This window comes from Scardinius erythrophthalmus (assembly GCF_964197995.2).
Source record: "Scardinius erythrophthalmus genome assembly, chromosome: 18".
Lineage (NCBI taxonomy): Eukaryota > Metazoa > Chordata > Actinopteri > Cypriniformes > Leuciscidae > Scardinius > Scardinius erythrophthalmus.
In genome coordinates this window covers 12,864,449-12,881,477 of record NC_138238.1, presented here as the reverse complement: position 1 = coordinate 12,881,477, position 17,029 = coordinate 12,864,449, and the positions used below count along the sequence as shown (strand labels likewise).

The 17,029-nt window shown below is 36.7% G+C and overlaps 1 protein-coding gene across 1 annotated transcript in view; it reads left to right on the top strand.

Moving 5' to 3' along the window:
- The window catches only part of cacna1g (calcium channel, voltage-dependent, T type, alpha 1G subunit), a 130,097-nt gene that overhangs the window by 34,079 nt on the left and 78,989 nt on the right, over positions 1 to 17,029 (top strand). The window contains exons 9-12 of the mRNA XM_081393280.1: positions 8,603 to 8,754; positions 10,044 to 10,229; positions 10,320 to 10,434; positions 10,971 to 11,126. Coding sequence (XP_081249406.1) covers positions 8,603 to 8,754; positions 10,044 to 10,229; positions 10,320 to 10,434; positions 10,971 to 11,126 — 609 coding nt within the window. The remainder of the gene's footprint in view (positions 1 to 8,602; positions 8,755 to 10,043; positions 10,230 to 10,319; positions 10,435 to 10,970; positions 11,127 to 17,029) is intronic.

Sequence of the window (17,029 nt, the reverse complement as noted above, 5' to 3'; positions counted from 1 at the left end):
GTAAGTTAAAAAAACAGCTCCTATTTTAAATAGATATTTTTTGTAACATTATAAATGTTTTTACTGATCAGTGTAATGCTTACTTGCTGAATAAAATTATTCCTTTCTTAAAACAACGGTAATGTACAGTATATTTTAGCGTGCGAGTATGGTGGACCTGTAACGGAAATGGGATCTAGTGCTTTCCATTGTCGTTGTTTGCCATAGTCTGAAAGAAGCTAGCGCACACTCACAGACAAACAACAACACACGGATGGCATTCCTCTCCCCCTCAGGACTTCTGCTTCTTTTGTCTCTCCTCTCGTTTTGTTCCCTGTAAACTCCCGGGGAATTCTGGCAGTGAACGTCGTCTTTACGGCGCAGTCCATCTGGAGAATTGGAGACTGAGATAGAGCAAGAATTTGGATGCATAAGGTCACTTGGGTTTTCTGATCCCCATAAAACTTCCAATCTGGCTAATTGCATCTGTTCATTCCTGAAGCTTCTATTGCCTTTTGTCTTTCATTCTTGTCTGTGCTCCTCTCTTCCAATCTCTGACATCCTGCATTACTTTTTAAACCCACTTTGGAATGAAGAAGAAGCTCTCGACTGCAACAATTCTAGCTTTGTTTGCCAATCCTGGGCTTGAAATGTTGCTAGTACGGTTCGAAACATTATTAAATGCTGTGTTGTCCAGTTTTGTTATTCCATTGTGCGGTACAGATGGAAAAATCACACATTGCTGGATGAAGTTAAGATCAAGTGGAGTTTCACAGAATGTAGCCAAAGGGGGGAATATGTGAATGACTGAGAAAAACAGGCAGAAGAGGTTTTGCTACATTGATCTGAGCAGTGTTCTGTGTAGCCTCCTTCCAGACCCCGCTCTGTGTTTCTTGGAGAGGAGACATGTTGATCGCTTGATCTTACGCATGAAAACCACACAAAACTTGACCACATGGCAGCTATTTACAGAGCTGAAGTGTGTGCTTTTTATTTTAGAGGTTAAAAATAAATCCACAGGCACATCTCCATCTCTCTTTTCCATCAGTTTTCACATTCTACCTTTAGCCCAAGTTGTTCAAAAGCTCCTCAGCCCATTCTGTTTTGTTTAGTTCTTGGCGTTGCTGCTTTTTCCCTTCCATTTCGAGCAATATATCTGTCAACTGTTTTATCCAAAAAGGGATATTTGCCTCCCATAATATTGCACTCATACAACTAGGGCCTAAAAATAAACACTCGCCAAGCACCAAATGTGAGTAAAATTCTGTGTTGGTGAGTATATGAAACGATGCCAGTTGACGGTAATATTTTTATGCATTTTATGCAATGTTGTCAGAACATGAACGTGAACAAATGTGAACGACGGTCGGGACAGTTGACGGGCAAGTACTGCATCGTCCCGAAAGTTTAAGCCTTGCCAATTTAAATACTCAAGCGCAAGAAGACGTGAAAGGGAACTCAATTCACTACTCGCTGTGTGGGAAGTTTTATGTGCGCAAACATTCGAAGCGCGTCTAGAAATCCGCATCAGACAGTGCGCGAATACTGTATTGAACCCTTTCACGTTGTCTTGCGCATGAAAATGCCCGTATTGGCGAGTATCCTTGTTAACATAGTCAGTTATTTCTTAAGTGAACATGAACAGTTGAGAAAAAAAAAACATGTTTCAGTATGTTGGATCCATGCATTAGCTCTTAAAGTGACAGCAGCCTAATATACCTGCTGCCATCTGTCCTTAATGTTAATCAAACAACAAAAGGCAAAGAAAAATGACTCACTGCTCTTGGCTGAAAAACTTGACTTGACTTGCAAAAACTTTCATGGCTGGTAAAAAAAATATTTATGGCTGGTAAATTTTCTTAAGTTACTGGCTATTGGCAGTAGGGTGGCCATTTCCATAACACCAAAAAGGAGGACACTTTGCGGCATTTAGTGAGGCAAGAATAATTGCATAGGATTCTGGTGTACTCGCAACTACAATACAATTTTGTCCATCATATCGATGGTATCATGATACAGTGATTCTGAAATAGCCTACTCTATTCATTGCCAGACAATTTGATCTACGATATATCTTGATGTAGACCTATGTGTAACAGAAGAGGCAAAAAAGTGAAATAATGAATGCGAAAAATAAATAAATAAATACACATTTCAGTTCTTAACAAACTTTGCAGCAGCTCAGGCGACAACAGCACCTCTAGGGTCAGCAAGGCCAAATTCGTGTTCTTTTGTCCATTCCGGATTAAATGAGGTCTGACGTTTTGGCATGTTAACGATATGACGTAGCCAGTACGTGGACTTGTTTACGGTTTTAACCAATGATATATCAGATATTTATTTGACACCACTTCAGCCAATCATTTGTTTGACCAGAGATCTTACGGCATTAGATGCTATGCTATGCTGCTAAGATTCTAGAGCGTTTTTTTTTTTTTTTTTAGCCGATTCAGCGCAACTCCAAAAAGGAGGACAAATGAGTGTCCGGCTTGAGGCTGCGCCGGACGCCGGACAGGAGGCTTAAAATCTGGACTGTCCAGCCAAAATCCAGACGTATGGCCACCCTAATTGGCAGCTGTTGCAAAAAGTAGTGATGTGATTATCCCTTCTCTGAATATGAAATGTTGTGCCTCATAGGAATATTGCTCTGATTTTCTTCTGTTTGGAATATTGACAGATTTCAAACATTTTCAACTTCTCAACCCCATGTTGTGGTGTAGGAGATGCTACAGTATGTGTCACGTACCATGTTTATCTATACCCTGTTTTCCAGCTCAAGTATCTTGTTGACATACTTGTAGGTGAACTTTTTTAAGCTCTTAATCTTACATGCGCTATGAATTCATTTAAGTTTCCCTGCGGACTGGCGGTGTAGATCTGGTTCGTAGTTTAGAGAGGAGGATGTTACTGTTCAGATTGGCATGTCTTATCCCTCACCCTGTGTTGTTCATGAATAAAGAACTGTGCCCTCATTCAGGGACACCAATATTTAGCATCATAAGAAAATTCCACACAATTCCAAGCCACTCATTAACCCAGTACACAATCTCAACAAGCATCTCTTCTGGGAATCTCTCTCTCTCTCTCTCTCTCTCTCTCTCTCTCTCTCTCTCTCTCTCTATGTGTCTTTCAACCTCTTCCTCCCACGCTGCCCCTTTTCTTCCTTTCCCTTCCTGATGTGCTATTGGGGCATAATGGTTATTGTTGCTCTGGCTATGAAAGTTAATGAATACAGAGGGTGGCTTACTTTGTTTCAGGACTTGCCCTGGGACTTCACACAATCTTTGTAATGATAGTTTGGCCTAGTTATTATTGCTAATACAGCAATGAGCTCCTATCCTCAGATCAGAGCACATATGTGGGTGTTTAACTGCATGGGTTTAACCAAATGCAAAAATTATCAATAATTTGTGTTAGGAAAAAATGAAATACATGAGCCCTTTGAGATATGCAACCCCAACTTCCTGTCTCAATAGAAAATGTTGTGGGGTCTTTAAAATGACAGTATTTTGTCCACTGCACATCCGCCTCAAGCATTTATTTACTTATTTATCTTACTTAGTTGTTTTAGGCTATTCAAACCATTATGTGGTGAACATGTGGTGAACTTTTAGCTTGTCTAAAAGCCATTTGAGCCATAATGAGGTTTACATAATGAGAGGAAATGAGACCAGCTAGTTTATGCTTCAATGAAACGATCTCAACTGCTCGTCATGGGTTTAAATTATTTCGAACAATTTCTTTGTTTCACTGGATATAAAGCATGTACTCGTCATTGTTGGTAATGAGGAAACACATATCTCATACTTGGGAAGTGGCCACCTCGGTGGTGCTTTTGCCAAGGGAAGGTTTTTTTTTTTTTTTTTTTTTTTTTTTATACATATGAGCACTGTAAAGCTTTCCTCAGAAGAGAACAACCTCTTCAGCTTCCACCAATGACAGCTGAAAACAATGACCCATCAGGGGTCTCTAAGGCTACGTTCTCACCGCAAGTCTTAGTGGTCCATTCTAATTTATTGCTCATATCTGATTATTATTATTAATTTATTTATTTTACATTATGTTTTTTAAATGTGGCCAATATCAGATTCGAATGTGAACAGGTCACGATCCAGAATTGAACCACATCCGCAAAAGAGCAATGACAAAGTCGGCACGCAGCACGGAATTATGCAGTAAACACAGAGGTTATACTGAAGTCAGCATTTACATGTTCATTTATAAGCTGATGTGCCGCAGGTGATAAGGAGGAAGCAGACAAGGATGAGGAGAGCAATGTTTTTCTCATACAATTTTTCCACATTTTTCTTGAATAGAGCTGTCACTGTAATACTTCTGAGTATATCAGCTGACCATCCCTCCACTGACTAACTTTGCTGCCTTCTTCTATATTCACAAAGTGACCGAAGAACAACTAATAGGTAAAATCTTTTATAGTAACTCCCATCAGTGGAGAATTGTGACAAATGTTGATCTATAGAGCGATGTAAAAGTCACATGAATTCCGATGACTGTTCAGACTAAGGTCACTTTTCAAAACATCGGACTTGTATGTGATTTAGGACCATGGAAGTGGCTCAAATCAGAATAGAAAAGATCAGATTACATGTGGTTTCTGCTGTTCACACTGTTATGAAAAAAATGATATTCTGATATTCTGATTTATTTATTAAAACTGTTGTGTGTGCACCCTAGCTTATATATACATATACCTGTATGTTTCCCATGGCACAGTGCTTTGTTTATTGGAGCTGTATAATTAGATAAAGGGACAGTGATCCCGTGTTTGCTATGTGCTGGAATGAGCAGCAGCTGATAGCGAAGTGCAGCTGATGAGATATGGCCCTTTAAGAGCAGTTCATCTGAAGAGGGGTCTGAAGTTCAGGCTTGTTTGAGCTCCCTGTCTGGATGTTTCACACCAACACCGTCTTAACATAGTATTTTTGAACCCTTTAAAGGAATAGTTCACTTCAAAATGAAAATGATGTCATCATTTACTCACTCTCAAGTTGTTTCAAACCTGTATGAATTTCTTTCTTCTTCTAAAATATATATATATACCCCATTGACTTCCATAGTATTTTTTTCCTACTATGGAAGTCAATGGGGTACATCAACTGTCTGGTTACCGATATTCTTGAAGTAAACTATTCCTTTAAGTAAAATAACACATATTTGGCTCAAAATAACCTTTATTTTTTTATGAAGCTCCTAAGAGGACATGGTGATGGAAAAAAAATATGAGATGGAAGGAAAAATTATATTTTAATATATTAACCGCAAAAGTTTTATGAGCGATCACAACATTTCTCGGGGGAAAACTCGGGGTGCATTCACACTTGGTTTGATTTTGATTGCTCACTTGATTGCTATTTTTTCTTTTCTTTTAACTACTACTATCACCATGTCCCTCTAAAGGGGCTCCATAATTCTTAGATATTCTAGACATAGAAAGTAAAAAACTGAGAAAAAAAAAAGAACGTCTGATGTTTCGTGAATCAAAACCTTTCAAAGAGTTAGTCTTCAGCCTTGCCGTTCCCGGAAAAATCACTCCTGCAGAGGCTGGTGTGTGATGTGCTCTTCCCACAAGTGGTCCTGATTTGAACTGAAGGGCCTCACCCAATGAAGAGTCCAAGTGCAAGCTCCTGCTGGGTAGACGGTGCCCAACCCTCGGCTGCTCAGATCCAGAAACAGCTAAAAAAAGAAAAAAAGAAAAACTGCTGGCTTTCTTCCCTACCTCTGTGAAACACCACAAATAGCCCCACACTTCATCATCGTGCTCCACGGACCACTTCTAAATCTGATTAGATTACATTTAATTCTATTAGCTAATATAGATGTTATTTTTCATTTCATGCACAGTATGTAATTGTATTTTTTCCTCATTACTTTGCGGAAACAATCATCTCAGTAAAACAATTAGAGTGGCTACATAGTTTTTTGTCATCATTTAAAGCTCTGAAGTTTGGTGACCTGTCTAAATGTCTCTCTCTCAAAATCACTGTTAGTTTTCATAGGCAAATAGTTGCGTGCTTGGGGATGTTGTGTTTTGTTTTCAGGCGTTTAAGACTCTGTTCATTAAACCCAGCTAGCTGTGATGTTTCAAGAATGTGTTATGCGTGCTGGGTCTCTTGCCCAGTCTCATTTTTACAATCAAAAAAAAAAAAAAAAACAAGCGAAATATGAACCGGCCCATATGTCTCTCCTTCAATTCACCCCTGCCTCATAAAAATAAATAAATAAAATATTTTTTTTCTCTGCATACCGAACTATCAACTACATCAATTACACCAGGGAATCTGCTGTTCTTTCTTTTTAGTTCACCTGCATCTGAATTTTAAGTTCAGCTTCCAGTCATTCGAGACAATGTGCTCTGATAAAACAAAGGAACAATAAGAAACTTAGCGTTTATGATGTCAAAAAGTTAATCCCCAAGTTTGTTTAACTAGCACAGTCTGCACCGTAATCTGTTAGGGAATATGAGGCCATGAAAGTGTGAGTCTGTGTTCTGTTTAATTAAATGAGATCAAAATATGGCTCAGGCCCTTTGGAGTTGAGAAGATTTGTATGTTTTTAGAATATATTTTTCTTATGTAACTTATTATTTTCAAATGCTTTGCGAGTTTTTGTATCAAATAACCAGGCAGACCGAAGAGTTACACGTCTGGAGATCTGTAGTCTGTAGCTGTTTCGGATGATACATGCATTGAGACAACCTCTAAAAAATGCATTTCCATTTTCTTGCATTTTGCAATATCTTCGAAGTGTATTTTGTGTTTTTTTTTAGATGCACCGATGTATTAGCCACCGATTTTTGATAAATGAAAAAGGCAGATATTAAAAAACGCTTTTTTTTTTCTCTGGGTTAAATAATTAAATGCTTGCCTAAACAAAATTAAATCTGTACAAAATATAGATTGTACAGTTTAGTGGGGAAAAAGTAGCCAATCTTTTGCTGAAGTAGCAACATATATATATATTTGATATATAAAGCAACATCAATGGAATTATTTGTTAATGAGTTTATTAAGAAAAATGTAATGTTCTATAATAATAAGTAAAATATGAGTTAATGTTGATATTTGATTGCAAAAAATAACCTCTGAAGGTTGTCATGTTGTCTTATTTGTTTTTTTTTTGTTTCATGCTTTTGTGCCTCTTATAATGTTGGCCTGTTGAATGTTAAATGGATTCAATACATGTTCATTGAAAATTATTTGATGCAGATAAACTAGATACTATAACTTAACGCATGTGTTTTTGAACTTTGCTCATTAAAACATGATCAAAATGGTCTTTATCGACTTAGGACATAATTTACTACTCTTCCCCTCATTCATTTTTTAAAATCACAGTAGACATAAACTTTCTTAGTACTCCAATTATAAAATAATGTCTGTTTTCTAATTAGTCTTTTGTAAAAAGTGTATTGGGTCACTAGCGACCCGAGAAATGTGATAGTGTTCGTACATTTTTTCTGCACAACAATAATTGATGAGTGCAATACACCTTTATTCTTAAAAGTGGCAATGTCTTATGTCATAATTACCGCAGGTATAAAACAAAAGAATACACAAGTATAATCAGCAAAACTTGAAATGGCTCAACTATTTACTGTAGAGCGAGTACTGTACGCAATCAAATATTAGTCTCACTTGATGGTGGATCTGGTGAAGAAGCTGTCAGTGATCAAAATATTAATTTTAAAAACGTTGAAAGCGATAGGTAAAAGAATATGGTTGAGATCGCAAATATGAGCCAGATGTTTAATTTATTGGGGAAATGAGCTCTGACGATGACAGTAATGATGGCTAAAACATCTGCTTAAATTGATCCCTTCCCAGAAGGAAACGAAATATGGTTTAGTTTATTCATTTGTAATTATTATATAATTATCAGGAGAGCTTAATACTATTACGGCAGTTAGAGGTTCATCCGTGTTAGATATAGATCCGGGTCGCTAAAAACCTAAATATGTAATGATGATTGGCGAAACACTTGTGCATTTAAGAGTTAATGAAAAGAGTTAAAAAAAGAAAGTTCAAAAAGGAGTTCAAATATCGGTATCGGAATTGGCTGATAGGTGTTTGTTAATATCGGTATTGGCATCAAGAAAGAAAAAAAAAATATATCGAATCAACCTTTTTTCAAATTACTTTAGACCCTGCAACAGGATATGATGTGACAAACTCAAAGATGTCAAAAATAAATGATGAAGGCGTGGTAAGAGTGTTTCAATATTGTTGTGATCTTCAAACAACCAAAATAAGTTAAAGTCAAAATGTGTTATTTTTAATAACCCATGGTACATAAAATGATGGGGATGCAGGTAAAAGAATTGCCCGTATTTCACTGCTGAAATTTGTTATTCTTTTTCAGACACTGTATTTGCTCAATAAAATAATGTTTTAATGAAAGTGTGTGTCCTTATGAACAGCCTTCCCTCCTTCTTTTCTTTTTATATTTCATTTTCAAATGAGTGCCAGGAGCACTGTTTTCAAAATCATCATATTTGTAAGCAGTTCATCTTGCAATTATTGATGTGACCTTCACAACTGTACTGTTATGGTGTATCTCTGTGATCGTCTGGGTTTTGATCTTCTCTTTCTTTTTTCTTTTTCAGCCTGACGAGTTGACAAATGCTCTGGAAATCAGTAATATCGTCTTCACCAGTTTGTTTGCGCTGGAGATGCTCCTAAAAATGCTGGTCTATGGTCCATTCGGCTACATCAAGAACCCTTACAATATCTTTGACGGCATTATTGTAGTAATCAGGTATACATTCTCATCCTCATTCCTTTCTTAGAACTTTTAAATGTGTGTTACAATAATAAAGCTGCCTGCATCACTGTTTATTGATGTTCATCTTCATTTCTGAAAATGCACACTGGCAGTGTGTTATATCACAACAGTGACAGCCAGACAGAATGCAGCTATTATTGAATGATGGGACATCTGTTGCCTGTTCAGTCTGATGACTGTCAGCTGTCTTGATGAATGCTGCAATTTCACGCCCATTCATTCACAATTGCCATAAATTAGCATATACTAAGACTTCTCAACAAGCAAAAGATTTGGCATGGTACGATGTTATGATGGTTTCTTGCATTTATTAATGCTCATCATGTTGCATAGACACAGTCACCAACACGCACTATTCTGGGGGCGTGGTTTAACATGGGGGTGGGGAACACTGGTTACCATAGTAACGTAATCATCCTTTGATGGTAAAACAAACAGCAAATATGTAACAAGCACAAAATAAGCAGCTTTTTTAAAATGAACAAAAATGATGAAACATCAAATATTAGTTAATTATTTAATAGAAAGTAAAATAATAATTGAAATGAATGAATGGAATCCAGTCTGATGGAATTCAGTCTCCTCCACACAAATGTGATGTGTCGTGAATCTGCATACACTACCATACACTAACAGTTTTTTTCTTTTTCTTTCTTAAGTCTCTTATGCTCACCTAGACTGCATTTATTTGACCAAACATAGTCAAAACAGTAATATTATTACAATTTAAAATATTATATTGTCACGTGATCCTTCAGAAATCATTCTAATATGCTGTTTTGGTGCCCAAGCAACAGTACAGTGCTGCTTAATTCTTTTTGTTGTGGAAACCATGAAGTTTTTGGTGAATGAAAAGTTCAAAAGAACAGCATGTATTGGAAAAATATATATATTTTTAAACCGTATAAAGACTTTGCTGTCACTTTTACTATCAATTTAACGCATCCTTACTCAAAAAAGCATGCAGTACCTTTACATAAAATGAAATTGTCATTCTGCTTTATTTAAGCCAATATTTACTATTTGAGATAGTTTCTTATATTCAAATAGCTGGTGGCATTTTTTGCTTACTTTGAAATGCAACAAACCGCTCTAACACCGCACCGAAACATGTGGGATTGTTTTTCTTTCAAAAAATAACCAAAATCTATTGGGTTTCTCCCCTCAAAATGGTAACTGTGCTAGTCGGGATATGTTTAAGCATTGTCCTTCTTATGCATTCTGCCAGATAGTCAGATCTGTGTGTTTATATGTGTTGACAGCGTCTGGGAAATTGTTGGTCAGCAGGGAGGAGGTTTATCGGTGCTGCGGACCTTCAGACTCATGCGGGTGTTGAAGTTGGTTCGCTTCATGCCCGCCCTACAGAGGCAGCTGGTGGTCCTGATGAAGACCATGGACAACGTGGCCACCTTCTGCATGCTGCTTATGCTTTTCATATTCATTTTCAGGCAAGATTAGAGATCATTTTGTGCAGTTTGAATGTACTGTATTCTGTCAATTTATTTTTCCTTTAACTATATTTTTTTATTGTTTTACAGTATTCTAGGCATGCACCTGTTTGGATGTAAATTCGGCTCTGAGAGAGATGGAGACACTCTTCCTGACCGCAAGAACTTTGACTCTTTGCTGTGGGCCATTGTTACAGTTTTTCAGGCAAGCATTTTACACAAACTGCTATTCCAATCAGGCAACTTTTCATCCATCTTGAGTGATCCGATCATAAGTGGACATACTAAATACAGATCCGACATGTTTTGTGATCCCAAATAATTATGGTCAAATGAAGCACATTTCAAACACATATGCATGTTCAAAATGTTGGAGTCAGTATTTTTTTGTAAGAAATAAATACTTTTATTAAGTAATGATGCATTAAATTGACCAAAAATGACATTTAAGATAATAGGTAACACTTTATCCATTAAGGCTCCATTTGTTTACATTAGTTAACATCAACTAACAATGAAAAAATATTGTTAAAAAAATTATACAGAAAACAGATATTTTCTTATAATATTTCACAATATTGCATTTTTTACTGTGTTTTTTTTATCAAATAAATGCAGCCTTCTTTCAGAAACTTCTTTCAAAAAAATCTTACACAACCCCAGTTTTTGAACATGAGTGTAAATAACAATTTGATTGTGTATTTGTTGCTGATGTTTGTCTAATATGTTGATGTTCATCAGATATTGACTCAGGAGGACTGGAATAAGGTACTGTATAATGGGATGGCCTCCACCTCTCCAGTGGCTGCTCTGTACTTCATCGCCCTCATGACTTTTGGAAACTATGTCCTGTTCAACCTGTTGGTGGCCATCTTAGTCGAGGGATTCCAAACAGAGGTAAAGCCATTCTCCAAACTAGCCTGAACATTTTCATCCTCTTTTTTTTCCCCCATTCACTTTGACAGACTGTCTTCTCCTTTTTGTTCTTTAGAGTCTAGCACATAATCCAACACCATATCTTTCTTCTCTCTTTCTCCTCTAGCTCTCTCCTGTCCCCTTCGTCTAACACTATGTCCTAAACAGTCACGATGTGACAAGATTCAAGTGAATTTAAGCAATTTTTCTGTCGAGACTGAAAGAAAAAAATGCCGCTTGATGCAACAAAATCACAGCCAATCTGTTTGCGTGCTTTCTCACACTCCACTCCACAGAAGAGTGTGAAACTAAGAACATGTACCTTGAATTTTCATGACTAAACAGCAGCCTTTTTATGATTTTCTCTGAGGTACTTGAAGAATTTGTCATATAATTTGCCATGTAAAACTTGCAAGAGCGATTTTGGTCCAGTGAATTTCGTGTGGGCAGGGATATGAAGCACAAAACCACTTAAAAGAGATACTGGTTTATTTTCAGAAAAGAATACTAGCGTCCTACTCCTATGGCATAAATTCTAAGAGTTGTACGCTAGTATGCTATTCTGAAGTTAGCCAGTATATTGGGGTGAATGGGAGAAATCATAATGGTTTAATAGCAGCTGTGAAGAATAGAAGTCTTTCCTTTCAACTTTTTTAACTTAAAATGTAGGCGTGTCCTAAGTCGCATACTTATGCACCTTTCTATGCTATTTTGTGGTAAAAATACTGTGAGTAGTGTGTTCACGTTAAAAAAATCCCAACAATAAAAGTCACGTTCACACTTAGATCGATAACTATAATAACTATACTGTTCATACCAATGCACAATTACAAGTGTGCGCTGCAGTAGCATGTGCAACCTTTAATGTTTCAAGTTCTTTAAAGTTGGATGGATTCTGATTGGCTGTCATTGTTTTCATAACTCTCCAGCTGGAAAAAAAATTCTGGAAGTGATTCCAATGATATCATTCTTCTCCGTCATTATTGTTATAACTGTGACATGGACTTCCCTATTCTCAAAGAATTTAGAATAATTATTAAAACTTTATATTTATCATTTTATATACTATATCATCCTTGGTGTGAACAGGCCTTAAAAAGTGCTCTTTGAAGACGTAGTTATTTAAGAAAGTGTGGAAAATATCATACACTAGGCTATAGAGTACATACTGTGTAGTTTAAGTGCATAGTGTATAGTATGTCATTTGAGGTAAATTCATAATTTGAGCTGAAATGTTAAATATACAATACTTTTTTGTCTTTATTGTTGATTTAAAAATATGTTATGGATACGTTATCTTGACAAACAGCTTTGGAGATTTTGGTCTTTCTTATTTAAGTAGATAAATAGTCTAGATTATAAAATAGCTGCCTGGGAGCATTTTCAAGATTGAAATGGGACTTTGTGTCATAGAAGTACAGAAGCAACTAACAAAACATAGTGTCATTGTCACAGCTGGTTAAGACAGACACTTGGAAAGCTTGTTGCTTTGTGCCTGGTTAGGACACTATGTAGTATTATTTATTCAACTAGAAGTGATGAGTTTCTTGTTCTGTGTATAATAGTACCTACAGAGGTGTAAAGTCCAGGTTCAAAGTAAAGTAAAAGTCCTCCTCAGTATTTTGTTCCAATAACCTGGATTTGCAAATTAGCACAGTTTTTCATGGGTGAAATAAACATATATTGCAGGACATTTACTTTCTGACCACTGGACTACACCTCTGAGTACCTACTCCACACTCATGCTCGCCCATGAGCGCTCCTTCTCATCCTCCTTCCTTCATTCTTTTGCTTTATCGCCTTCTTTTTCCATGATCTTATGAGACAACTTATCTCCCAATGCATAGCAGCCATTCTTCTCTGACAGAAAGACAGACACACACACACAAAAATGGCCAGGCTCAGGATAAATCAGAGATATAAATGTTATACCTATGTATCATTTTGGGTGGAGGGCTTGTTTTATTACTGTCTCTTTGGAAAGAGACAAACCGATTCATGCAGGATGGCGTGTGTATGCAGTGCAAACAATGTAGGATTTGATTGAAAATAAAACTTGTTGTTTAGCTTTTTAGTGGATGCAAAACTGTTTATCTCATGATAAATGTTCGTGTAAATCTAAAACCTTAACAATTTATTATATCCTCTTCTCATATGGTCGATTTAAAAGATTCGTAAAAACTTTTAATGAAAAAAAAGTAGCTCTAGATTTTGATTGATTGTTCCATCGAGCAAAATCATTGTTAGAATAACGAACTATGAATCAAAAATCTTAAAGTGCTTTTTCTGTAACACCTCATTAGAGCAACAACAAAAGGAGCAGCAAATCACGTAATTGAAAATTGGTTTGTCATTCATTTTAATTTGACTAATGGTGGTGAAAGAGAAAGTTCTAAGTTTGGATGAGCAGACACAGACTTTTAGTCAACATGAGAGAAGGTGATATCTGGACGAAGCTCAGTTTTTCGCTTTTTTCCCCTCTCTAAAAGATGAGCGTGCCTCTCCTGTGCCTGCCTGCCAGATAGAAATATCTTTTATACTGCGTCATGGCAGTTTAGAGGAAATTATGTTGCTCAGAAGCCTTCAAAATCAACTATCCACTCTTAAATTAGAGAGGATAGCCCGCACTCAGCTGACCCCTGTCTGCGTTTACCTTTGCTAAGTGCATCAGATATTATAATCTCATCCCAACTGATGTAATGCCCGTATTCTTCCGCTTTCCCGTACTACTGACGAACACTGTTGACTTAATATTTTAACCTTACATCTTTTTCTGCAAACTTCGTTTATTTTTAGTTGGTCGAACTTTTCAGTGCGTCAGGGTTGCTGGGGAAACTGGTGGGTGAATGACGCGTGTGAAGCAGAGAGATCAAGCACCAGGATGAATTTCCCTTCAACAGCCTAATGTCCCGTCCACTGAAGCAAAAAGCTTCACATAGTCGCACTGCTGTAAACAGACAGTCTTGTTCGGATCATGTCAGATTAAATGTCAGCCTGTTCAGTGAGCATTACAGTGAGCATTATCTTACTACTTAATTTGTGTCCATCTTTGCAGTAGCACCTATATAGGCCAACTATACTGTACACTTCTAATCAGTTTGGGGTTGGTATGATTTTTAAAAAAGGAAATTGTTTCTTATTCTCACCAAGGCTGCATTTATTTAAAAAAAAAAAAAAAAAAAAACAGTAATATTGTGTAAATAACTTGTTAAATATATTTTAAAATGTAATTTATTTCTGTGATGGCAAAGATGAATTTTCAGCTGCCACTGACTGGAGTCATATGATCTTCTCTCAGTCTTCAGTTTCACATGATCCTTCAAAAACCATTCTAATATATATCCTGAATTGGTGCTATTAATGTTGAAATCATTTGTGCGGCTTAATATTTTGATAGAACTGTTTTTTATTTATTTATTTAAGCAATAGAATTTTCTAAAACAGTGTTTTTACTGATCAATTCAATGCATCATTGCTAAATAAAAGTATTTAAAAAATATTACTGACCCCAAACTTTTGATTGGTAATGTAATTATGTAACTATGCAACCATAAATGCATGCATAATATAATATAATATAATATAATATAATATAATATAATATAATATAATATAATATAATATAATATAATATAATATAATATAATATAATATAATATAATATCCCCAGCAACCTCCCTAAATTGTAAAAGAATAATTTTCACTCATGAATTGGCACCTCTGAGTCCAGACCTTAAATTCATTTAAAGTATTTGGGATGTGCTGAAGCAGACTTTACAGAGTGCTTGACTCTTGCATTGTCAATACAAGATCTTGACCAAAGATCACCTCATGCACCTCTTGATGGAAATAAATGTGGTGATGTTATTTCCATCAAGAGGTGCATCGACTCCACAAACTCACTGTACCGAGCATGCTAACAGCCTAAACTCCACCCAAAATGCACAATTGATTTTACTTCAACAGAAGTATTAAATGAAATGTGGGAGTACAATTTCTCATAATTTTGTCTTTTGTCAATTTTCTAACACTTTTTTATGCTTTTTCCCCTTTCTTACCTTTTCGCTCTGTGTGTTAAAATCCTAACACGTGTCCACTATAGGAAATAACCAAGAAGGACGATTTGCATGGCCAGCTGAGCTGTATTCAGCTGCCTATAGACTCAGGGGTATGTAGCTCTCCGCATGATGTAACCTAGTGAGACTAACCAGGAGGACCTCAGCGTTTGTGGACAGTGTCACTTGTGATTGTTTCTTGTAGAAGCAGACTTGACTCAAAGTCTTTCTTCAGGTTCACTTGCTCAATGCCTGGCGGCAGAGTACAAACCTTGTAGAGCCTCATGCTTTATTTTATCTGGCTGAAAGGATGTGTTTGGGCTTATGGAAAGCCTCAGCGAAATCAGACAAAGCCAAACAGACTGCTGTGCAAAAGCAAATAAGGCAACTGGGAAGTCTGTTTGAATAGGTCTCAAAATCGTTTAATATGCAGATACGTTTCTTAATACTGCTTTACTCCTTTAATCATTTTGATCTTGTAGAATTGCTCTGCATGGTATCATCATATTTTTTTATTCAACTAGACTTAAAGTTTTCCGCTGGGTTCAATAACTCAGCGATCGAGAAAGTCCATTCAGTGAGCCAGAGCTGAGTGGAAGCACTTGACCCTGTTGAGGAGACTCTGTCTGTTTGTGGTTCTGAACATCACATCCTGTATTTGTTTTCATTCATACAGCTGTGCTAGGTGACATTAGCAGTGGAAATGCCATGAAATGGAGAGCACCAATGGCTATGTGCACTCTCTGAGAAAATGGCACTAAAGCTGTCGTTGGGGCGGTACCCTTTCAAAAGGTCCCAAGATATACCATATAGGTACTAATATGCTCCTTTATGCACCCTTTATGTGTAAATAAGGTACAAAGGTGTACCTTTTGAAAGTATACCGCCCTAGTCATCTGTTTTGGACCTTTTTTTCTGAGTGTTTGAACTTGTCTCTTACGTCTTCCAGTCCTTCACCTCGACAAACAAACTTACATAAACCTCTCCTCCGCTAGTCCTTACTCAGGGGCTATTAGCACATCTCATGTCAAAACATGCCTGAAATCTCTCTATCCGCAAGGCTGGTCAAGCCCAGGAGAATTCCCAAATTAAGACCTGTGATTGTTAAGCAGCAGTTGCACAGCAACCTTAATGTCTTAATTGACAGTAGAACCCCAGTAGGCTTTCTTTCACATCTTGTACCTGACCAAAGTAGTTCTGGCAAACATAGCTTAATGGGATCGTACTAAAATGTCAGACTGAAATTTAAGTTATTCAAAGAAAATCTTGACATTTATGAGAAAAGTACAACACAATCTCATGGCAGTTTGTAACTATTTAGCATTTTGGCGAATTGGTGTATTTGTATGAATTCACACAATCTAATTTGTACTGTACATTTTTGAATGATCTGCTTACACCCAGTGAGAACTAGGTTTAGAGATGGGGGTAGGGGTGGAGGTTCATGCTTATTTATTTTTCTAGAAAATAGTTCAGATTCATATGAATTCACTACCAACATAAAATATACATTTTAAAATAAATAATACATTTTCATGAGATTGGGTTGGAAACGTAGCAATGTCCGATTTGCAAGGGAATCATTCTTTTAAAGGAACACGCCACACATTTGCATTAAGCTTTGCATTGTTAGAAACCCAGTCATACTACTGAATGGTCGTGCAACACTCTCTCATTTTCCCCTGAGACAGGAGAAATCCGTATTTAACTATTACACTTCCTCCCACAATGATGCAAAAATCGTCATTTTGCGTCATTGTCGGAGGAAGTGTAAGAGGGGCGGATTTCTGTTGAGACTACAAGCACTAGTTCCCACCCTTTCAAACCCAC